This window comes from Microchirus variegatus, assembly GCF_963457635.1.
Source record: "Microchirus variegatus genome assembly, chromosome: 15".
In the NCBI taxonomy this organism is placed as follows: Eukaryota; Metazoa; Chordata; class Actinopteri; order Pleuronectiformes; family Soleidae; genus Microchirus; species Microchirus variegatus.
In genome coordinates, this window is record NC_139816.1 from 14,111,793 (window position 1) to 14,136,376 (window position 24,584).

Here is a 24,584-nt window from a genome sequence, read left to right on the forward strand (position 1 = left end):
AATGGTATGGTCCTTCAAGGACTCCAATACAAAATAATAAATAATAAAAACAGAAATTTACATAGAAATAATATGCTTTATGTTAAACACAAGTGCTTCATGGCACCCAGACTCACCCCTCATCCAGGCAGCGCACAGAGCAGCTCACCGGGTCAAGGTCACGGACACCCGTGGGTTCATGGAGTCTGAGGGAAAAGGAGCCACTGACGCAGCAGCCGATGAACCAAGGCGAGTTCTCCTGTCGTGACGCACGGACGCCCGCGAGCCTGATGTTAAAACACACAGACAGTGCGAGCACGTGAAGTAAAGATGCGAACATGACTCATCTGTTTTCCTGTTTCCAGGCAGAAAAGGCCGCATCGAGTAAAATCTGCAGGAGGAGAGAGTGGAGGACAAGAGGCATCTGAGGAAGGACGCACAGGTTTCAGGGTGAAGAGGAGGAGGAGGAGGAAAGTGCACTGACGTCACGGGATCTGCATACAAGGTGAGTGTGAGTGTGTCTGTGTGTAAACGAGGGAGCAGGGAAGTGTGCAAGGAAGGAGGAGGCTGCTTTCAATGACCGAGCAATAAACAGGAAACAGGACTGTAAATGTGAAAGTAAGCGTTACAGTTGATTTTAATTTGACTATATGTATGCAGTATTTCATGCAAAAGTGCCGAGGGAGAATGGGAAATGTGAATACTGCACAATAAATGATCATGTGACTTCTTAAATTTAAACTTTACATGATAAAAAATATTATTATCTAACGTGTAATCTCGTTTATGTTCCTCATTCGGTGAAATGTCAATCACTGCGGACACGTTTTGTGAGTTTAAAGCGCAGTTTGCAGAAGAACAAGGGCCGCTGTTGGCGCACTGAACTCCGGTGTCTTTAAAAAAATAAATAAATAAAAATACACCACCTCAAAAATAATGTAACATAATAAATCATGAAAAAAAAGGAAAAACACAGTGGGGTCTTATTTTTTCTTTAATCCAATGCGAGGATTATTGTGGAGCTCATTTGACCTGAAGTGACCTGACAACGCGCTCACGCGCCACAGACTGTATCACAGGAAGGAGATGATTTCTTTTATTTGTAGCCTTCGTTCACGAGCTCAAGGTCACACCGTGAAGGAAATCACACCACATATTATTCACCCACAGCCTCTTTCAGTCTCACACTCTCCACAGAATCCTCCCTGAAGAATCTTAATTGTGCAAGAAGCTGGAATAGACTTTAAAAGAAAGTAGTAAAAGAAGAAAAATGTGGTTTTTTTTATTCCAGCAGAGATTTGTTCGCAGGTTCCTGAATTGTTTTTTTTTTTTTTTTAGGAGCCATGCTTAACCTCGTGTATCACAGCAAAGAAATCACTATAGTGTTTTTCCTCCATTAAATGGCACATCGTGGGAGAGGGCTTCAAAACTTGTGGTTTAGAGCATCCACAGGTCCCTTTGCAGAGGTCAGAGTCACAACTCCTGCGTTTTTACCGATTCACATGCAGTTTCATTTTTATTTTTTTTCGAGTGCAGTTAGAGTCAGTCTCCATCATGTGTTTTTATCATATGTATGTATATGCAAGGATGCATTCATGGTTGAAAATATCGTTTAAATAAATAATTTATATTTTAAAAAGCAATAGCAGCAGCTGCAAGAGATGAAAGCTTCAAAGTGTGCGATTCCTTTTGCTTGAACAGAGAAGAACGCGTCGTTCTCGTCGCGCTGCTAACTCCGCCGTTCCACCTTAAAAAACTCTTCCGGTTTCCCTGACATCCCCTTTAAGAGATTATTCCGCGTCCCCTTGTGACCGGCAGGGGGCGCAGCCAGACCGCGTCCTCTGCGTGGCAGTGGCTGCAGCAGTGAGGGGCACAGCGGGGGGAGTCACACACTTCTCCTCTGTTCATCTTTTACACGCAACGCGCGCAAAATTGGTTGATTTCGTTCCGTCTGGCCACTCGTGGTCTCACGTGCGCGTCCTCGTCATAGAGAAAACACCACATCAGAGTCGTTAACGAGTCGTTTTACTTCCCAGACAAAAAAAAAGAATGTGCTTTTTTTTGTTTGTTTATGTAATATATAAATTAATCAGCATGTGTGGAGACAAAAACACTAACTGGATAAAAGCGTTATTTAATGCGCACGTGCGCTACACAGTTTGATCATTTAATGTGGATTATTTTACAGTGGGGTAAAAAACACACACATACACAGAGCTGTGTTTGCAGCGGGACCCCGGAGTCTCTTCGTGGGCTCCTGTAGGTCCCGTGTTCACCCACTGAGGAACATTTTTTTTCTTCTTCTTCCACTCAAACCCCGGGTCAAGCAGCGTGACGCGCTGAGGCGGTGACTGTGCGTAAAATAAAGCCGCCAAACCTCGGGGCTCGGGACACTCTTTCCTGTATCACCTGCTTCGTTCGTTGAGCGCGTGCCGCGTTTTCGGTGCGCGCACGCGGTGATACGATCGCGAGACACTCGACTCAACGAAATCTTTGAGCAGAAATGAGCCGCCGGGATCCGCGCTTTGGTGCGTCAACGGAGAGACGGCGACGTAAACGCAGTCTGTGTCCTTAACTGAGGACATTAAAGTCCACAAGAGACACACACACACACACACACACTGAAGTCCAATCTGAACTCATCGCACCCTGTCTTCATGGGTTATGATGTTGGAACAGGTAGAAGTTAATAAAAGAGCCTTTAAATTCACTTTACTTTCATTTGTATTCTATTTTTTCAGTTTTCATGAATACACCTCATTAAATGTCATTACACCATAAGTAACTCCACTTTACTGACATGTTACATGAGTGTATTTTTCATTTATAAAATTATTAAATATGATGATTGTCAGTGGGGGTTAGGATTGAGTCGTTCATCTTTTTTTTTCTTCTTCATTGGCTTCCCTTTATCTGAGCTCTTTTGTCATTTTATTTTTAATAAATAAAAGTGTATTGGTTGTTTCTCCAGAAAGACCATGTTATATCTTCACTTATTTTCTAACCTAATTGATAAATGAACCTGAAAGGACGCTGAATGATTTCAGGACTCTCCCAAGAAAAGGATTCACAGGCCCATACTTTTATTTTGAAAATCATTTGATTTGACGTTATCGTCTCCCAACAATCACACCAACATTAACAAACACGTCTGCTTTTTTATTTTTTTACTTTGTCAGGTCCATTTGATTGTGTTTCTCAGAAACAAACAACGTGAATGACTTTAAGCTCATAACTCAGGTGTTTCATTCAAATTAAATATTTGTCAGATTGTTAGAGGGGATTAGAGAGTGAGAATATCTGCTGAAGTATGGTCACAAGCCTCTCTAGTCTAGTATTTTACTCGTTAAAAAAATAAAATATGATGATTTATGTTACTCGGAATCTGGTTTTGATATAATTCAGATCAAGAGAAGCAAAGTAAATCCTCAATTATGATTTAAAAAAGAAGAAAAATCACAAATATTTTTTTATTTGAAGAAAGACAGACAGGAAAATGACAGTTGAACCTTTTTTTAGTCTCACTTTCTTTCCCTTTTTAACAACTTGTTTTAATCATGAGAATGCAAAGTTCATCTCAGCTGTTTCTCACTATGCTGAAGTTGAAATATCGGTGTGTAAAATATAATGAGGTGTTTTAGGTTGTTAAGGTTTTAAGCCTCTGTGAAAAACTTTTTTAAGCTTAAAGTCAAACAAAGAAGACTTGTTTCTTGATGTTAGTCGGTGACAATTTTATGATCTTGCTCAACAAGTCCTGCTGTTATTATCAGTCAGTGTATAAGTACCATTTGTTGTAGGATTGCTCTTCTTCTTATTATTATTATTACTATTATTATAATAATTATACATAACTTTATGTGGATGTGCTCTCTCCCTCATCCTCAATCCCCCACCCAGAATCCAACTGGAGGAGGCAGATGGCGTCTGCCCTGAGCCTGGCTCTGCTTGAGGAGTCTACCTTAAAGTAAAAGTAAGTTTATATTCCTTTAGGCACTGTTATAAAATATAATGTGATGTAAAAAAATTAATAATAATAATACAGCTTGGACCTGCTCTTTGTGAGAATGTCCTATAAGCTCCTCTTGATGATATCCAAATGGAAGAACAACTTCTCTTTGTGCAGCAAAAGTGGCTGATTTGTTCTTTGCTCCTCAAATCTTTGGATCTATTTACAAAATACTACAACCGCAAATCCGTAAATGAGGCCTCAAAACTCCTCAGAGAAAGTTTAGATGGTCAGAAGCAAAAAAAAAAAGGGTAAAAGTAATAACATGCATTTTGGGACACATGGGTCTGTATTGCATGTATTCAATCCATGTGCCCTTCTTTGTCAAAAAAAAAAGTATAAATAAAAATAAAGTCTTAGTCCTGCCACGGTCGGCTCCTTTGATTCCCCGCTGTGCTTAAACATATTGACTAGGTTAAACATCCTTATTTAAAAGCTGTTTTTCCAAGCTCTCAGTCACCGTTTTGCCCCCTGAGGGTGAAGGAGCTCCACAGGCTCCTGTTACACTCCAAACAATCCTCAATCAGTCCAAATTATTAACAAGGATCCACTGTAACGTTCAGATCTTATCACGACGCAGGGGCGGTTTCCTGTGTTTGACAACACCTCCAGAAAAAGGAGAACTCAATACATCTGACGGAGAGTAAAAAACAAATATAAATAAGTAGTTTTCCCAATAAGAATGAAATGTGACTCAAAATAAATCAAAAGTTACTGGTGAAACTGGTGAAAACAGCAAAGAAAATACTTAATTTCTTCATTCAAAGTCAAATAAGAAAGTGATTTTCATATCATTTTCTAACTTCATTTTTGAATGTCAGAAGCCACTGAAATAACTCAATACTTATGCTTTAAAGGCAAGAATGAACTCAACTTGACAATAAATCTGTGTTAACACAAAAATTTAAATATAATTTGTGGTTTAATCTTGCTTTACTAAGCCTATATACTTCCAGATTACTTAAAAACTTACTTAACTAAAGATAATTTGTATTTAATGCCTCCCAAAATGAAAGCTAATAAATGATATCATGTTTTACAGTGAGCTTTTTACAGTGATTTTAAACCAACTCAGTAAAATATGTCCAATAACCTTTAAAGAAGACATCTCCAGATTATTCATTTGGATGTGATCACGCTTTCTAGCTGTGCAACCTTCAAATAAGGAATAAGTCCTTGATCCCCTTTTGTCCCATGCGCTGAAAACCCAATTTAAAGAAGTGGGTGAAAAATGTCAGCTGAAACCTTATCTGGCAAAGACCCCAGACAGCACCAGAAGTCTCCTATTCAACTTCTCCGCCAGTCAATTGAAGTAAATTCACTTGGAAGAGGAGAAGAAGAAAGGACGCTGCTCCGGCCGCTCAAATCGGATTCTGACACATCAGAGTGCCTCGTGCCCTGCAGCAAGGCACTGCGGGGCTGTTTCTCATCAAGTGTGACGTTTGACATGTTTCTCTGTCTCTGAGTGAGAGTGTGTGTCCGCTTAGGCTGAAGCCGGTGCCACTGACTGTGCTAATTAATAATCAGCAAAGCTTTGGTCTGAAAACATGAAAGTCAGGGTAGAAGCGAAATAACTAAATACTAAGTTTGTGTCTTAATAATACAACTTTTCTCTCTCTCTTTCTGTGAGTGTGTATGTGTGTGTTTGTGTGTTGGTGGCTTTATCCTCAGTCCAGCCTGGGCTTCTTGGTCTAAGTCCCTGGTATGAGGAGTCAAAGGTCACCGCTGCTTGTGGCCTGTTCAAATCCCCCCTTTAGTGTGTCACGTTCTCAACTGACCTGTCATTTTATAAAAGGGAACCAGTGTCCAGACATTAGTTTTCAGGCTGTGGGACATTGTAATCAGCTTATCTGCAGTTTAATTTCTGACATCTTTTTCTTCTTCTTTTTTTATACACATATTCAACTCATAATGCACTGAAATGTGCACAATTATAAACATGTTCTTCTTTATAAGACTAGAAATAATAAAATAGTGGCTATTAATAATTGTCCTAAACATGCTTTGAATTCTGAAAATGAATTATTAACATCCCTTGATTTATGCTTTTGAAAGAACAGGATTTGATCTCTTTTTGCTGCAATTGTTTTGTGCAGTCTCTTGTGTTGTATTTTTTGTTATTTTGTGTGACCTAAAGTTGTCGAGATGGCTGTTAATCATGCACATTTTCAGTCATTTCTCCGAATAAACAACACAAATTAGTTTGAATCTAAGATGTGAGATAATACACACTACATTTACACGTGTATTGTTTCCCTACACAACAACATTTAACCATTTTAAGGTAATTTCCTAATAATTATTATTATGTAGCTTTCTTGTCATGCCCTAGTTACATAAAACAGAGTGACCTTGTTGTTTTAGGTGTAGATCTCTTACATAGGTGTTGATAAATGAACATGGACACTGTGCTTGGAGGCTGCGGTGTCAATGCACTGAACGGCTCGCGCACTCATATATATATATATAAGTGATTGAATTGTATGTTAAAAGTTGCTCGAGACTCCATGCTCCATTCAAACATTAGGCTACATCTGGCTCTGCCCCGTCCAAAGAAAAGCCTTTACAAATGGAGTTGAGCTCCATGACGGAGCAGAAGCCCCTCTGGTGCTGGTTTTCCCCTTCCTCCTTCCTTCTTCCTCCCCCCCTGTGCAGTTTTTCCTGCGTGGCGAGGGAAATCCACCAGAAATATGTTTTTTTTATAATTTATTTATTATCTATTAATAAAAATATGTGTTGTTGCAGATGTCTTGCGAAAATAAACAGAAACACGCACTTCAAAACCTGTGGGTTTAAAGTGTTGTTGTTGTTGTTTTTTTAATTCCTGTGACACACTTTAGTTATATAACTCAGCGTTTTTGCGAGCACACATTTTGTTGTTGGAGTGTGTCCTTTTTTTTTTTTTTGCGCTTCCGTGTCTTCTCCACACAGGCCGAGCTCCCTCCCTCTGACGCCGGCTCAGAGCAGGAGGAAACCGGCTAAAGCCCCCGGAGAGGCAGCGCTGTTTCCCCCTGCGATCTCCGCCCTCGCTTTAGATCACAACTCTAAAAACAGACTTTTCCGCCTCGTTTTTTTCTCTTTATTGAAAATAGTTCTAATAAGGATTGGTTTTTGATGTTGTAAAATATATTTTTTTACAGTAAAAGTATAGAAAATGGCAGGATTGTAAGACGATAAAGCATGATTATTTTAACCATTCTTGTTTTGACACGTGATTTTGCATCATTGATGTTTAATTCAATGACTGCACGATGTCATGACCTTTGCACTAATTTCTTTTATTCTTCTGATTTTTTTTGGGGGGGGGGGCATTTTGATTGATTGCCAGTTTCCATACAATTAAAAGAGTCGTTTAAAATTTAAATTTAGGTTTGCAAAAACAAAACAGGTCTGATTGCACCTTCGTCTAACTCGGTTTAAGTCCAGTTCACAGATGTTGAGGTTAAAGCTCATTAACCAGGCAGGTGTAAAATATTACAAAAAATATCAACAACCACAAAAAAAGAGAAGAGAAGGTATGATTGTTTTATTGTCCCTCGTATAAACTTTTATCGTATATAAAAAAAAGGGGGAAAAGCACGTGGTCGGCGCATGGAGGAATCCATGTACATTAGAGCAGCTTCTCTTGCTGGGAAATGTTTGTTCTTACACAGGAGCTCCGAGCTCCGGGGTCACGCTCACATGCTGGGGTCAGCAGAGCTGTTGCTGCTTTTATTTTGAAACAGACCACAATGAGTACCCCCCCCCCCCCCTTTAGTAATAGTGCTTATAAGCAGTGTGCACACACACACACACACACACACACACACACACACACACACACACACACACACACACACAGTAACTGTAACTTGTAGATCTGCTCATTTAAGTTTCCCCCAGTTCCAACATTTAATTCCAATTTATTCTAATACAATTTAAGGAATTAATTCTTGATATTTTTTACTTTTTCCAAATGATTTAAAATGTATTTCATATATTTTTTTCCTGCACCAAGACATGACCCGTGCATGCAGCAGGAGCAGCTTGTTTCTTTCCCGTTCAGGTTGCACAAGTGTGTGCTTGCACCCTGACAGTTTTCATCGTCCTTTTTCAGAGTCGGGTTCTTTTCTTTTTTTTAAAACCACGCATGCAGGGGCTTTTCCGTCCCAGGAGACCCCACAGAAACAACAAGACTCAGTCACAGAGTAAAAGAGGAAATCCTCAGAGTTGTTGGTTGTTTATTTTTATTATTTGGCACCAAAATAGTAGCCCGTGGTGTGAATTTGCGTGAAGTTACCAGGCCTATGCCAAATGCTGACCATAACATTACGCACCACAATTTCACTTCTGCAACATGTTTTTTAAGAGGAAAATGCACTTTGTATTTTGTGTTTTCTTTCATTTAAATCTTTTTTTCCCTACATTTTCTCCCACGTATTCTTACTATTGTTTTTTCTATAGAAGTTACAGTCTACTGATTCCCAATCCGCACTGGAATTTAACCCTGAAACGCCAGCAGCAGAGTTGTCCCTGCTGCCAGTATGGCTCCTTCAGGCTGCTGCAGCCGCAGCAGCAGCAGCAGACATCGTGCTGGGGCCAGACACGCAGCCCCGGCTCCCCTTATCATCCTCGGGGCTTTGGCCTGGACCATATATATACCACAGTCTCATTAATCAGGGACGCATCACGTCAAAACGTGGCAGGACGAGCAAAGGGCAAGTCTGCTCAAAGCTTCTGGGAGAAGTTCTAAAGGTTCTGTTTCTGCTGCTGCTGCACAGTATATAGTCTGACAGACATGTTGCTCAGCTTTAGGCTGAGTGTATATCAGAGTCGGGACCATACAGGCTGCAGAATCACGTCAAATGTTGGTATTAAATGTATGAATCAGTAAAACTATATTTTAGGGGAAACATGCCTGTATTTTTTATTGGCTGCTGCGCGCCTCGACTAAAACGTGTTGAGCTCTTGGATTATATCATTGTGTCATAACTATACACCGGGGTTGCCCTTTATACTATATAGTCTCTCAGGAATGTGGTTGTTTATGGAGAGGGGAATTGGAGAAGTTGGCCATCTTTGCGCACCGAGCGTCCTCCAAATGCATGCACGCTTTTTCTTTTTTAAAGAAAAAGTTTTGTTGCATGAGTTAGTTGCTCAGAGGCTGTTGCAGGGTCCCTGCACGCAGCAGTGTTGCGTTGTTCAGTTCAGTCCGGCTCGTTGAGACTCCTCTCTCTGTTGCATGCATGTAAAACCGTGACGCCTTTTACAGCACCTCATGTGCAGCGGTTAGAAAAAGGCTGCATGCGTAAATGTCTGTGGTTTGCCTCTTGTTGTTACTGCAGACACACACGCACACACACACAGGGACCGGAATTCCTCTCTTGACTGACACACATATAATACTGCATGCTCGTCTCTTGTGTGTGCCTGTATTTACCTTTATTCATCAGAAACAATTTTTAAATTATGACTGTAAATTCAGGTCTATTTCACATCAAATCTGGAACTCTCTTTAGTCGTGAAAACTCGCTGTAATTGTTGAACATATAAGTGTCTAATTTCCCATAAATAACGTTTGACCTGTGGAATTGATAACCCTACCCCTACATTAAAAGGGCGAACTGGTGCAATATGAAAAACAGATGTTCCCAAAATATAAGATTTTTTTCTTTTACACATTAGTAAACATCACATATTATGTCTCGATTCCACACCCTCAAACTGAAAAAGAAAGACCAGGACTCCGTTATTCACACTCAGTCGCGTTTAATGAACGTTTCATATTTAATAATAAAAAAAAGACAAGGAAAGTGCTTCAGAAATCCACCGTTCAAGTTTCCATTTCGAGTGCAGCTGTACTATATATATGCATATTCACAACAAAGAGGGAAAAAAACAACAAATAATCAAAATATAAGAAAGAAAGAAAAAAAACTCAGAAAATTCACAAAAATAAATATTCAGTCTCATTATATAAAGAACCAGTGACTTCAAATTCCATGTCAAAAAAAAAACCTGACCTCAAGTATTGTATCAAAAAAGAGAGACGTAAATGAGTGACTGAGGAGGGCGAGGGTGTAGTGAAGAAAGGAAGAGGAAAGGAGGGAAGGAGGAGGGTGCATCCATGCAGCGTCTATATCTGCCGCAAGATGCATTTGTTTACATCGATAGCGTCACTGTCACAGAGCTATTTGTCTTAATGGTGGAAAAGGCCCTCCCTACAGGCCATTAGCACCATCCCTGTCCGTCAGCCGCGCATTGTGAGGGAGCTCTGCGTGACTGGTGCGTGCGTGTCTGTGTGTGCGTGTGTTTGTGGGGGAAAACCCGCACAGCTTTGCGCAAAAGGCTATTCCTCCTCTTCCTATGCCATGCACGGGCTATACATGCTTTTGACATGCGGAGTAAAGGTTGAAAGCTTTGCTCTGACACACACACACACACACACACACACACACACACACACACACACACACACACACACACACACACACACACACACACACACACCCTCCCTCCCTCCTCCTCAACCCCCCTCCCCTTTTTTTTCTATACTGCAACAGCCTGCTCACGCACCAGCTTGTGTCATAGCTGCAGAAATAGCCCGTTTACAAGCTGAGAACCAGGCTGTAAGTTCAAGTTTGAGTTGTGTTAGCCCCTGCAGCCAATAATAAAAACAACAACAATAATAATAACAACAATAATAATAATAATAGGAGGACCCTGCAGTGAGCTGTGGAGTCGCAACGGTGCTTTAACCACATCCACCACATGTAGCTGATTTTAACATCTGCCCCCCGCCCCATCCCCTTCTCCTCCTCCCTCTCTCTCTATCACATTTTTTTTTTTTTTTTTTTTTACAACCAGCCTTTAAATAGCTTCTCCTCTCCTCTGAATGAACGGCGCTCTCTTTGCTGTGCTTATGTGTGAGGAGGCTGACATCATTCACGGGCTTTGGGTTTGTTGTGATCTGACTCGCCATCAGCTGCACTGGGGCCTCTGCTTTGCTTTGCTTGCTTTTGTCGCCCTGGCAGTGAGAGAGGAGCCTGTCAATTAGTGCACATAGCCGCTCCCCCCCCCCACCCCCACCACCACCCAATGCACTGCTATTAAAAATCATCCACACATTTATTTGTTATATATATATTCATGATGATGTGGGTGCAACTTGAGCCAATGGATCTGCTCCAAATGCGCGTAAAAGGGTGTTCACATTGAAGTAGGAGCTACAACTTAATACAGTACATTCACTGAGTCTACATTGAATTAATGCAGCCTTGCTATGTGGAAAGCTAATTGTAGTTTGAGTGTCTCAGCCAATCACAGGAAACTGACTCAAACTAAAGAACAGATTAATGAGCTTCACCCACATTAACACACAGGACACCAGAAAACCCTCAGTGTACACATGGGGGGAAATTAGTGGATTTTGGCCATTTTACTTCACATCCAAATCTCATATATCTAAATATATATATATGTATATGTTTTTAAATTTTAATCGATTATGTGTTGCCATCAGCATCTCCTCGCCATCGTTTCCCACCAGGCAAGTCAGAAAACACTAAAGCTGAAACTGGACCCCAACGGTCTATCGAAGTGCAATGCTTTTAAGCGTTTCACTTGTGTGCTTTGTCGCATTCTTTCTGAGTGAACATAGCCAGTGTAGCTGGAAGGTGTTTCACGCTGTTTTTGGTGCTGTTCCCCCCCCACCTCCCCATAGTGACTCCTGATTCACATCCCACAGCAAATGGACACAATCACTGTGGCAGTGCCCCTATATATTATATATATAATATATATATATATATATATGGACCTGCAGGGACATGAATAGAGCCATATCGTGCTGTGTGAAGGTCTACTCCTTATTCTTCTTCCTTTTTTTGATTGTCTGTACATTAAGGCCTGTGTTGTGTCTGCATCTGTGCGCATGGAAACCACGTTTGCAAACCAGGAAATACTGCGCAGACATGAAAACAAGAGGTAAAAACCGAATCATAAGCACCATAAAATAATAATAATAATAATAATACAAAAACATATTTAACAAACTCCAAAATCAAATCTAATAATGCCTAAATTTAGAGGACATTATTAATAAACCCAATTGTTAAAATAATTCCCTGGCGCTTTTACGCGTGGACACATGGGCCAAGAAAGAAAACACAGCTTTACCAAGTGGCACAGAATGGAAACCCTGATTATTATTAGTATTAGTATTTTTTTTTTTAGAAACCCAGTTTCATCTGAGATTGAAGATAAGCCTCGTTTTTCCTTTTTGCCCCCCCCCCCCTTTCCTCTTTGAGACAAAGCACAAACCACTGAAAGCCCTGCGACATACAATCCAACAGGTCGAGCATAGACAAGGCGAAGGAGAAACAGTCGAAAAATCAAATCAAGTAAACACAACAACGAGACCCCGTCACGTATTGCTTAGGATTGATATCTTATTTCAAAAACACACATTGTGGTTGTTTTTTTTAGATTAATCCACGAGCGGTGTCTCACAGTCCATGTGCGCGCGAGGCTCCAAACCAAAAAGGGGGTGAGAGAGAGAGAGAGAAAGATGGTGGTGGTGAAGGTTTTCCTCGATCAAAACTTCGAAAACAACGCGGAATGTATATCCATTCACCGAGAGTGGGGTGGAAAAAAACAACAACAAAAACAAAACCAAAGTTTAGAGCAAAATTTGGTGCGCTCACGTTAAGACTCGAGCTACGATTAGGTTTGGAGGAGCGTGGACACCGTGGGGGCTTTTGTTTTGCTTTTTCTTTAAAAAAAACACCCCACACACACTCACACTCACACAGCTCAGTATTTCCTAGTTCTCTGCGTGTGTGGGGGAGGGAGAACGTGGACGCCTGGCTGCCACCTCCACACGGGGTGGGACGGAGGGGGAGGCCTGGGGCCCAGCAGCGAGTTCAGGGAGTAAGCGGGACACAAATCCCCGTCGCTGCCAACAACCAGCGACGGCGGGGAGGGGAAATTCGCCATCAGGCTGAAAGGCATTTTAACGGCCGATACTGCAATGCTGCGTTTGCGTCTGCTCGGTAAATCCTCCGCGGATGCCTCCTCGCAGGGTCGAGAAGAAGAAGAGGTGGAGGATGATGAAGAGGAGGAGGAGGCAGGAGGCTTGTTGACCCGGGGCACGTTTTGTTTTGTTTGAGTTCTTGAAACTCGGGGTTTCTTATTCCCCAGCACCAGTGCCCTGCAGCTTTTGTGTCCGTGCTCCCCCTCCTCCACACCTGGGCTGTCCCTCCGACATTCCTGAGGGTCACACGGGGACCTGGGGGCCACATCTGGGCTCTTATCTGTGGCTTTAATCCCGCAGAAAAAGTCTCCTTGCTTAATATTTTGGTAGCTGCTGCTCTCTGCTGCTTTATCCCCTTTACATTTCACTCCCCCAATAGCTTGGTTGTGGTATTCATACTCATCACAGCTTTCCTCCACTTTAACTTTCACATTGTGGAGGTTGAAGGGAGGCGTCCTGTCTGTCCTGCCGCTGTCAGAGATGGAGGAGGCGGTCACACAGGACTCCTCCACCTCGGTCTTTATTTTTTTCACTGGACTGGGCAATTTTATTGTGGCGGCTTTCGCCTCCCGTTTATCAGTACATTTCGGGAGTTTGAGGTCTTTGTCCTGGTCACAATGCAGCGCGCTCAGTCCCGTGGGGCATTTAGAGGGATACCCTGATGATGATGCCCTGCGTGTGGTGTGAAAGGCCTTGCTCCGGTGGAGTCCCAACGCAGGTTCCGCATCAGACACTTTTTCCCTTTTGGACTGAGTAAAAAAGCTCTCCCCATGCACAGCGGCTGAGTTGAATTTTGGTGGCTGTATGAGTCCTGAGTCCTTTCTGGTTTCACTGCAAATAAATTCACGCGTTTGCCTCTTTTCCTGCCGCCTCGTGTCCTCTGTCTGTGTCCTGTGATGCTTGTCATGTTGCTGCTGGTTGTTGTAGTGAAACGTGGGCTGCAGGAGCAAAGGTGCTTTACTAGCGTGGAGACTTTTGGGGAGAGAACCGACCCGGGCGCGTCGGAACCGGATGCTCTGGACCGAAACCTGACTCGAAACGGAGCTGGAGTCCGACTGAGAGGAGCTCTCTTCCTCCTCTGAGCTGACCTCTGAACTCTCTGACTGCGTATCGTCCTCATCCTCGCCCTCCTCTTCCTCTTCCGAGCTCCCGGAGTTGCTGCTGGTGGAGAAGCCGGACCCAAAGTCCGAGTCCGGATAGGCCCGGTCTGAGTAGGTGCTGGACTCTGTGTCGCTGCTGTAGCTCTCCGGGAAAGCCGGGTGGTGGTGGTGATGATGATGGTGATGCTGGTGGTGGTGGTGATGGTGAGGTCTGGGGTCCAGGTAGAAATCCTGCTCGAGGTGGAAAGCACCAAAAGAAGTCCCGAGACTGTTTGACGGTTTGGGTTGCACGAGCAGCACCGGCGGGACTTGGTGATGCGCGTGTCTGCTCCTGCTCCACGAGTGCCTCGCGCTGTCCTTGCCGCCGCCCCCCTCGCGCCTCCTCTTCCTTTTGTGAAGTAGGTCGCCGGCTGAGCGCGAGAGCCTGGACTGAGCAGCTATGGCGGACTGAAGCACCACGGGCTGCCGGCTCACTGCGCTCCGGAAAAACGAGTGCCTTTGGCTCAAAGTAACGCGGTTCCCTGCGATTTTTGCTGTTTCATAGTTTTTAAAGTGTTTGTGACTGGACTTGGTCGCCGCACGGTAATCCCGTCCGTGGGATTTGTGGTAAAATTGAGGTAGTTTGGAGTCGGTAAGGCAGGGAGTGAGCTCTCTCCGCCTGCTCGTTTTGTTGTGAAGTGTGAGAGTCTCCGGGACGCCGTGCAAACTAAACCAAACTTTTTCCCTCCACAGCTCCGCGTCTGCACCGAGGAGCCCCGAGGACGCGTCGACATCCCCGGGGGAACACAGCACCGCTTTCGCTTTCCTTTTGTTGGACTTCAACACCCGCTCCGTCTTGCAGGAGAAATACAGAGCCTCCACGTCCTCGCGCGATATGAGCGTGCACTTAGCGGCGTGGAAGGCGATAGAGTTTATTGCTTTGAGCTTCCGCAGCTCCTCCAGGTCGCAGTGGTGCTTCTGCACTTTCAGGTGATCCATGCGCTTGTGCACTGTGGTGCGAGGGATGTTCTTGAGCAGGTCGGTGAAGACCTGAGACAAAGCGAACATCTGCTTGCCTTTGATGAGCAGGTATCCCAACCTGACGCCTTGCATTTCCTCAAAACCACACTGCAGGTCTCCCATGTTTCATAAATGCGCTCCAGTGATTTAATCCATGCAGTCACCCTCACTGTGTTATGGATTTCACCAGTAAATGGCATGGGGGGGTCGCGAGCTCAAGACATCCTTGCTCATACCTTTAATCCATGCACACTGCTGCTGCTGCTGCTGCTGCTGCGTCATGAAAATGTAAACTTTGACATGCGGAGTTAAAGGGAGCCGCCGGTGTCTCATATGTTGACTGAGCCGACAGCATCCACTCGTCGCCTCTTGCCCCGGTCCGGCATGGTGGAGGAATGCGGCGGATGCGTCCACCAAGCCGGGGCTGCTGCTACCTGCCTCTGCCGGTTCCACTCCCCTCTGGTCGGCAGCAGGACGAGTGGTAGGTGTACACCACTGCCTCAGCCAAAGGGATAAAATAGAGAGAGAGAGAGTGTGTGTGTGTGTGTGTGAGAGAGAGAGAGAGAGAGAGAGAGAGAGAGAGAGAGGGAGAGGGAGTAGTGAGGGTGGAGAGGAGGGAGGAAGAGAGAGAGAGAGAGAGAGAAACAGAATAACTGCTAAAATGCAGCTGCTATTCTGGCTGCTGGTTGAGCCACAAATAAAATGACAGAGAAGGGGAGGTGCGCCAGTCTGGAGACACCTTCATCAATTAATGCCCTCCATGTAGACGCCCATTGGACGCTGCTGACAGGTGATGCAATAAAATGGATACCCCCCCCACCCCTCATCCACACACACACACACACACTATTACTACAATATAGTTTACAATCGTGCTCACACGCAGTCGTCAGTGTTTAAGTAAAACACGCAGTGAAGTCGCCACAGCTGCGTGTGCAGAGTGACACTGCACTCGCATCTATGTTTTTTTGCACATAAACATGTATAGGACACAGTGTGCTGTATATGCAGTGGATTGTGTGCGGGTGGAGTGAATCCACAGTGTCTTGTTGGCGGTGTGTGTGTGTGTGTGTGTGTGTGTGTGTGTGTGTGTGTGTGTGTGTGCAGGCAGCGCATGCTTAAACAAAGATATTTGCTTTTTACACTCGTGGAGCTGCTTTTCCACGTCCACGCTGCTGCTGCTGCTGCTGCTGCTCTGACCGAAGCTCAACTCTTGTGCTTTTGTTAGGTCCAGCTTTTCCTCCATATGGATTCTTCCTCGTGTGTTGCCTATAGACTGACCTACTTATGTAGGCTTGTCTTCATTTGTCTGCTTCTATACTGTAAAGTTATTTTTATTTTATATTTAACACACTTTTTACTCTCTCTCCTTCCCTCTTTGTGTGTGTGTGTGTGTGTGACAAATAAATTCACGTGCGCTGTAACAATTGGGTAAGCCTACATTTATCGCTTTAAGGGGGGGGGGGGGGCAATGCAAAGAACACGCCAATGAGTAAAGTTCATGTTTATTTATATGAGCCACTTAAAAAGCGTCAAACCTTTATGAAAGCTCGCGCCCCATTTCCCAATGTGATAAGACGGACGCGTAAAGTGCAGAGTCAAGAGTTGCTTTTCCCACATGATTTTCACATCTCGAGCCGCAGCAACTTCAAAAATATTCGACATATATCCCCTTTAAAAACAACCAAAAACATTTTAAACACCGCTGAGAGCAAATGTAGAAAAATCACATGACAATATATGAATTGTTATAGTTGTATGTGAGCAGTATTTGTGTGCCATAAAACGACCGGAATGTCAACTTGAAGTCGATTTTTAATTTTTTTTAAAACACACTGTGGCTCGTGTCACGCGCGGTGTCACACATGGGGTTTTTATGCGCGTGTTTGACAACGACTGCACGAAAATGCACATGGAACATGCGTAGGTGCGCGCGCACGCACACACACTCAAAAATAAAGGAGATTGGAATGCACACACACACACACACACACACATATACGTACGTGTAGACTAGAACACTATAGATAGCACAGGAAACACTGAGGCCACCACCCACATCGCTGTCTAAATAATATGACCGTGTACTATATCATATAGGCTAATATATATATGTATATACAGTATATATATATATATATATTTTTTTAATATATAAAAGTGAATAACCGTTCCCCACGCGCTGCAACCAAACTCGTATTTATGTGCTCAATTTTATTGTTAAAATATTATAAATTAAATTATGTTGCGTTCCATGGCTGTAAATAGTTGTCGAGATATTTTAAGGGAGAATACTTTACACTTTACCCTTAAGTGTAAGCAGTGAAGGATGGTGTATGTGGCAGAAGTTGCTTGTGGACTTTCAGTGTGTGTGTGTGTGTGTGTGAATCTTATACAGCTCTATACCTCTGGGTGATTTGACCTCCTCACCGCAGACCTGTGCGTCAGGCTCTGCTCGGTTCTTCCGTCTGCAGCAGAAGCAGCAACAAAAAAAAGAAAAGAAAAGAAACTCGCTCTTCACGTGCTGCTTGTGCGCGGCAGCGTTGAGCACGTGGAGTTTTCACGGATGCAGCAGAGAGAGAGGCAGCTTATTCTGAGAGGTCCACCACCACATCCCCGCGGGGAATAACAGCTCTCCTGACTGTCAGCGGCAACGCGCTGAGGCGCAGTGCATGGCTGCGCGTCACAGCCGTCCAAGGAGATCTGGTTTTTTTTTGTGTGTTCCGTTTGGCACAAAACGAGTTTATTGTTGTCTATAGACTGCGTTCAATGTAGGAAAAATCTGAACCAGTGTGACACGCAAAATCCTTATTTTCTACGCTGACCTAATTATATCTAAACTCAATCATCTGCACTTGTTCTAAATCCTAAAAAAAATTAAACCGCACAGACACTGAGTTAAATTAAATTACCAATAATATTAATAAATAATAATGTGTATATATATATATATATATATATATATATATATATATATATATATATATATATATATATATATATATATATTTAAAAAAAAAATTAAATCCACTTTTATTTCCACGTTCCTCTATGGTTGCTTTTTCAAAACACACACTCTCGTTTTCACGTTTTTGAAAACAATGACAACACATTCTGAATGAATAGAATATGGGGAATAAAAATAACCCCGTGTATTTACATACACTTAATAATTCCCAATTAAGATTATGGAAGCTCTTTTGTCATGCAGATTTTGGATACGCCAGATGCCACGGGGCAACTTATTCCCCCTCTTCTTCTTCCCCTTGCCTGCATGTGCCTGCCTGGATGTTGGATCTGGAAGGGAGGGGAGGATACACACACACACAGAGAGAAACCTCCACCGGGCTTGAAGTCTCTCCCTCGGCCTCTCTCTCTCTCTGTGTGTGTGTGTGTGTTTGTGTTGGGGTGTGTTGGGGTGAGTGTGTGTGTGCTGCAGGTGAAAATCCAGAGTTATCCATTGTGCACAACTCACTTTAACCTGAAGGATACACTATAGACGTGCAGTTAATGCTGTGTCTTTCAACTGTAATTAAGGTAAGTATGTGATCCGTAATGCAACTCACACAATAACAACAGGCAATCAAGTAACAGGAAGTAAATTAACCAAAATAATAAAAAAGCCTACATGATGAGAAACGTCTTATACTGCCGTTACCTACTTTTCTATTTTTCCACTAGTTCACTGCAGAGCCAGGCTTAATGGGGGAGATAGACGGATTATGGTAAGACACACACACACACACAGGCACAGACACAGGTCTGTGCACTGACTGACTTCCAGCCTAAAGCGTTATATCCCCAACTTTAATTATAACCAGTTAATGTCTAACTCTAGAACCTTAACCCGTGTCCCTAAAACGCTCCTCAGAAACAGGGCTCTGCCTCGTTAAGAGAAGTTATTTTTTTGGTCTCCATGACAAGATCAGCGTTTATGCCAAAAAAAAGGGCCCTAAAGAGGTAACAAAAACAAGTATACACACACACACAAGCACGCACGCGCCCAAACACGCTCACAAGACCACGCGCCACATGCACAAGCAGCAAATTGTGTTCAAATTAAAAGAGTGAGAGGCAGAGATGGGAAAACTTTGACAGTGATCATGAAGTTCATACTTTTCTTTATGAGCCATAAAAATCTTTTCATTTTTTTTTTCTCCCTGACACCACTTTCACCAAACGTGTCGTGTTTCTGCTGCAGCCGCAGCGACTCATTTGTTGTGCATTGAGTTTTATGGAGACACTTGGTCAAGGAGGCGCAGGGCTCTTGTAAGAGCATAGACTTTTTATGACACAAACCCACTGCCCCATGCCAAAACAATGAATTCCTCTCCACCCCCCACCACCCCGAGAGAATGTGATTTTACATGCAATCCGAGCCTGAAGTGTGTGCGGACAGTGGTGGGGGGAGGGGCTCTCTTCACCTTTCACCCCGACGTGTTGGGACTGTTTGTATGTTTTTTCTTCCCCTGTGCCTATGTGTGTGTGTGTGTGAGAGAGAAAACCCTGTTTAAATAAAACATAACGCACCGATGGGTGTAAGTATGAAGAGTCATTCAACTCTGATCATTCTCACTGCGTTCAAATGTTCCATTTGTCACACTTTCCCCCCACGGTGGAACTGTTAAAGCTCTGAATTGTAGGAAAGTTTTTTAAAAATACAACCAAAATTGTCACATTTATGGACAATGGTCTGTTACAACCATCACAGCTCACTATATTGTATTTATTTAAATGCCTTAAAATAAAATACAATTAAAACATGTGCAGACTATTGATAATTATCATTTCCCATATGTATAAAATCTTGAGTATATTCCATAATTGTAGACTTTGTAATTTTAATAATTGTAGATTCCATAATTGTAAGTGAGATTAGACTCACTTATATGTAATGCTTTGAATTGGAAGAGAAAAATAAATTAACTTTATTAGTAAGTATTTCTGTAACAATGACATGCACTTTGAAGGTACAGTTTGACATATGTGTGTGTTTGTAGCTTTATCTGTGTTTTTACTTACTTAGCTTTAATAGTTGGGCTAAATGTGTATTCTTGCAGTGGGGAAATTTTCATTGTCGCAGCAGCAAAGACAATAAAGATAATAAATAATAAGCATGCATTTCCAAGAAAGTACAATATAGAAAGATATTAATGCTAAGACTATAAAAAAAAGTTAAACTAGAATGTACAATATAGATAGTTTCCAGAAAATATACAGTATAGTTAATTTCTTGACACCAACAACTATATGCACAGTTCAGTTAATTAGTTTAAAACACAAGCATGTGGCATATTTTAGGTGTATGGCTTCAAAAATATTAACATGTGTGAGCACACACACGGCTAAAATTCAGGGTTGTATAAGGCAATGTTTCTCATGTAAATTCCTGTCAACAAAACAGGAGGTCAGTTTGGTCGTCTGTTGTTTACAGTGCTTTTACATGAGTTCAGGATTTTACATGTAAGTCTGAGAGGCTGTGGGGTGTGTGAGTATATTGCCTTTTGTCCTCGCTGTGTATTTTACACTTTCCACATTCTACACAAAGGCACCCGACACAAAAACCACCGCAAACAAACCCAGAACCTCATCTGTGCGAGCTTCTCTGACCTTTTTAAATTTCAAATACTGCGAAGCCGCCTTTTTCCCCAACAATTAAATCTGGACCAAAGGCAAGAACACGTGGGAATATGAATGAGAACGTTTCACATTGAAAGGGCATTTCAGGACAGCAAATTAAAACCCCTTTGTTTAACAGTTCTTTGTCAGCCCGTTTCTTGAATACTGTTCAATCAATGAAAAGGGGATTCCCGCACAGCAAACATGTATTTCGAGGTTGGTTTTTGTTTTGTTGCCTTGCCCAAGTTCGACTTTGCTATTTTACATCACTGCAGATAATATGAAAACAAGTGTGCCGAGGACAGAGGCAACATTCCTGACAACACTGACAGCCTCTGACATACAGGTTACCATTTGCATGGTGCGAGAAGTATGCAAGTTTCTCCAGCAGGTGTGGAGGAAAAAAAAATAATGTGTGTGTGAGACAGGTCGCCCTATTTTTCCTGAACAAATCCAGAATTGTAGCTGCAGTGCATTCGAAGACCTCAACACTAAGTTAACAGATGTACAACAGGACACCTGGATATAATTGGTGTAGTTACTGTACCTTGAATTATATAAAAGCTACACTTGGAGGTCACTATTGGAGGCAGACGGTGTTGTTCCAATTTTCTGTCTCAGTGAAAGCTCCTCTCTGACAACCTGAAGAACATTACACATGATTTGCGCAGACTTTGACTTAATCAAGTGCAAGTTGTGAAAATCATTTGCCATTTTCAGTGTTTCAGTAGCTATATGGGCCCCCTCCACAACCGCTGCTCCCTCCTTCGCCTCCCTTTGTTCTCTCCAGCTCTAATAGGTTTTCCCCTGCCACACACAATTCACTTTTTTCCCCTTTTCCCCTGCTCCCCATCCCCCCACGCCCCCTTTTTAGTGCAGTGCCCAGTGTCGACTGGAGCATTTGAGCAATTTGAAATTAAAGCAAACAATGGGCAGGCACTCCCAGGGACCTCTCGCTCACCATATTACACGGAGGACGCTCGTGTGCTCTTGCGCATTATTGGCAAGTCATTACGTTTCTCTGGAAACCAAGAGCGGGAGCTCGCTCAGAGGAATCGGTGATGCAAGCAGCAGCTGAGTGCTTAGAATAGTGTGTGTGTGTGTGTGTGTGGTCAGGAACATCCTTGGCAACAGCATGGGGATGCTGTCAAAACAAAACTGTATATTGACAGCTCTGAACCAGGCTTCTCAAAGCCAATTAATTCTTTTTTATTTTTTTTTGCTAGGATAAATATATTCTTTTGTATAATGAAAACTTTTCTCACATCCACTGGCTGTGCACTCATTAAGCCTACACTTTTACATTCTCTCAGCGTGTTTTCATCATATGAAATGGCATGGAGAAATGAACGTTTTTATTTCATACAACTCAACTTGTAAGATGTGATAATAATAATAATAATAATAATAAAAACAGCTTGAAAACCAAGACTAACAAATTAGGATTAAATGTCTTTGACTGAAATGCTTTACTGCTGTTTGTAGATGCAGAAGTCATGTTTATATTGTGTAACTATTGTGTTGTTGTCAAGTTTTATACGACACAATAACATAAAAACCCAAACAAGCCTCATGACTCACACCTGAAAAACCTGCTAAGCTTTGATTTATTATGATTTATTTAGCTTGTACTATTACCACAAATATACACAAACTGGTATGGCAGTACACTAAAAGAAACTGTGTGAACACTAATTATCCAGATTATTTTCTTTACTGATTACATTCCTGTTTGCATTTATGTAAAATAAGATACATTCAGTGGATTCATGATCCCTACACTGAATGACAACACAGATTTTTAATTTGTAATATGCCATTTTCATATTTATTTTCTAAAGACATTTGGTTGTTGATAACATACATTTAAGAAATAAATATAAATGCTGCTGTTAAGTGAAATTAAAACAAGTCCACACAGCTGATATGACTGCAGCATGGCAGACATGTGCAGCCCTCACTCACACTCTCTGGTCACATGACTGTGGTGTAAGTCTCCCTTTACAGCCTGTGCTTAGTGAAGCAGAACATGATATTTTGGGTTTAGGCATCCTATGGGATTTTACATTTCTCTTTTCCCGTTATACGATCCAGCGGTTTTGGACAGCGTAAGAGCGATACCGACACCGAGTGTCGGATTGGCTCATTCCCCGTCCACTCAGCAGGTGGACGAAACTGCGCCGAGCCGTAATTGTGTTTTAAAATTCCAATATGTAATACTTGAGTGCCATTAGTCATCACATTTGTCAGGCGAAAACAGAAATGATCACGACAGCTAATGCCAGTAAGCTATCACACCTATTTAAATTGGTCACCAGAGAAAACAGACATGGAACTTCATGTATGCGCATCAAGTTACTTATGAGAACGACAAGCTCTTAATCATTTTTGATGACGAAAGAGCTTACTTTATGTCACATTTATAGCTTTATAGCCAAAGAAAATCATTTTATTGAACGTAAACAGTTGGATGCTTTGTACAACTTTCAATTCAAACAGTAGTGAGCAGCTCCTCTTGCTTTGTATATTGCTGTGTTCAAATAGAATATTTATACACATGGGTAATTGTTTCCTTTACTGTTTTTGTTAATATTTGTTTCCGATATCTTGTGAGGTAGAATGTTGCATATTGCACCTTTAACCCTTAAACACACCTGGACACGTTTTTTTGTTTTGGGCTTTTAACATCTCGAATATTTAATCATTTTGTTCATGCACCTTGTTAAAAATGTATGCCAGGTTGGGAATTTTTGAGTGTTCTCAATTTTTTTTAAATTGTAAACAAGGTTAACTAAAATACTCACACCAAAAATGTGCTCATTGAAATCCATTCAAATCACTATTTTTGATGCACCATGACAAAAACATGGCAATTCAAGGGTTAAAAACTTTCAAAATGAATTCATGTTTGACATGTATGATGAGGACTGATGTTGGTGTTTTAAAAAAAACAATAATACAATTTTTATAGCTTCATTTTTACAATTTTGTGGTCTAACTGTGTTAACGTGAGTTATTTTATGAAATATGACATTGCAAAAAAAATATAATGTAACATAATGCATTTAAACAATTATAACAACATTATACCATACTGCAATAATCAAACCAAAAATAATCCAGTTTGCATGAAGTGTATTGAAAATAATTCATTTATTGTGGGGTTTTTTTTTTTTACCACAAAATGAAGGTGCATCATGACAAAAACATGGCAAATTAAGCGTTAAAATTTTAATATTTTAATAAATACATTCATTTGTGATATGTATGTAAAGGACTGATGTTAGTTCTAAAACAATAATAATAATAAAAAATAACAATACAAATTTTATAGCTTGGTTTTTATGAACACGTTGGTGCCATAGGTGTGTTAACATAACTTTTTTGAAGGGTTAAACAAAAGGCAAGTTCTTTCATATTCGTCGTCACAAACATGCTGCAACAGAACGCAGTGCGTCTCTGTCAGTGATGCCGAGCTGAGTCATGTAATACAAAGCCAAAGCGAGGCTTCTGAAACAAACTTTCAAATAATCTCTCTTCCTGCCATGTGGATCCAACATGGAAGGCTTTGAGCCAACCGCATCACGGATGTGTTCCTGTCAGAGGGCACGCACGTACACACGCGCGCCGTACGTCATTACGCATTTCCTGTTCTCTACGGGGTCCTCTGTGCGGCTCACCGTCGTGCAGTGAAGTGGATGTTTTGGTGAAAAAAACGACGTCGAAAAGGGACGTAAACGCGTTTAAAACATGACATTTCGACCGAGCGGGACCTAAAGCGGCGCAGCCGGGGAGAGTGGGGCGCATTCGGCAAAGGTTTCTGCATAATTGTGCTCAGTATTCCTCCGCATGTCCGCTTTCTTCGTAG

The 24,584-nt window shown here is 42.0% G+C and overlaps 1 protein-coding gene across 1 annotated transcript; it reads right to left on the bottom strand.

Moving 5' to 3' along the window:
• Nucleotides 1–12,778: 12,778 nt before the first annotated feature.
• skida1 (SKI/DACH domain containing 1) lies at nt 12,779–15,220 on the bottom strand (the record flags this gene model as incomplete). The annotated part of the gene is made up of 1 exon (XM_083902008.1): nt 12,779–15,220. The coding sequence occupies one exon, from the start codon at nt 15,218–15,220 to the stop codon at nt 12,779–12,781; it is 2,442 nt and encodes an 813-aa protein (XP_083758134.1).
• Between the last annotated feature and the right edge of the window lie 9,364 nt (nt 15,221–24,584).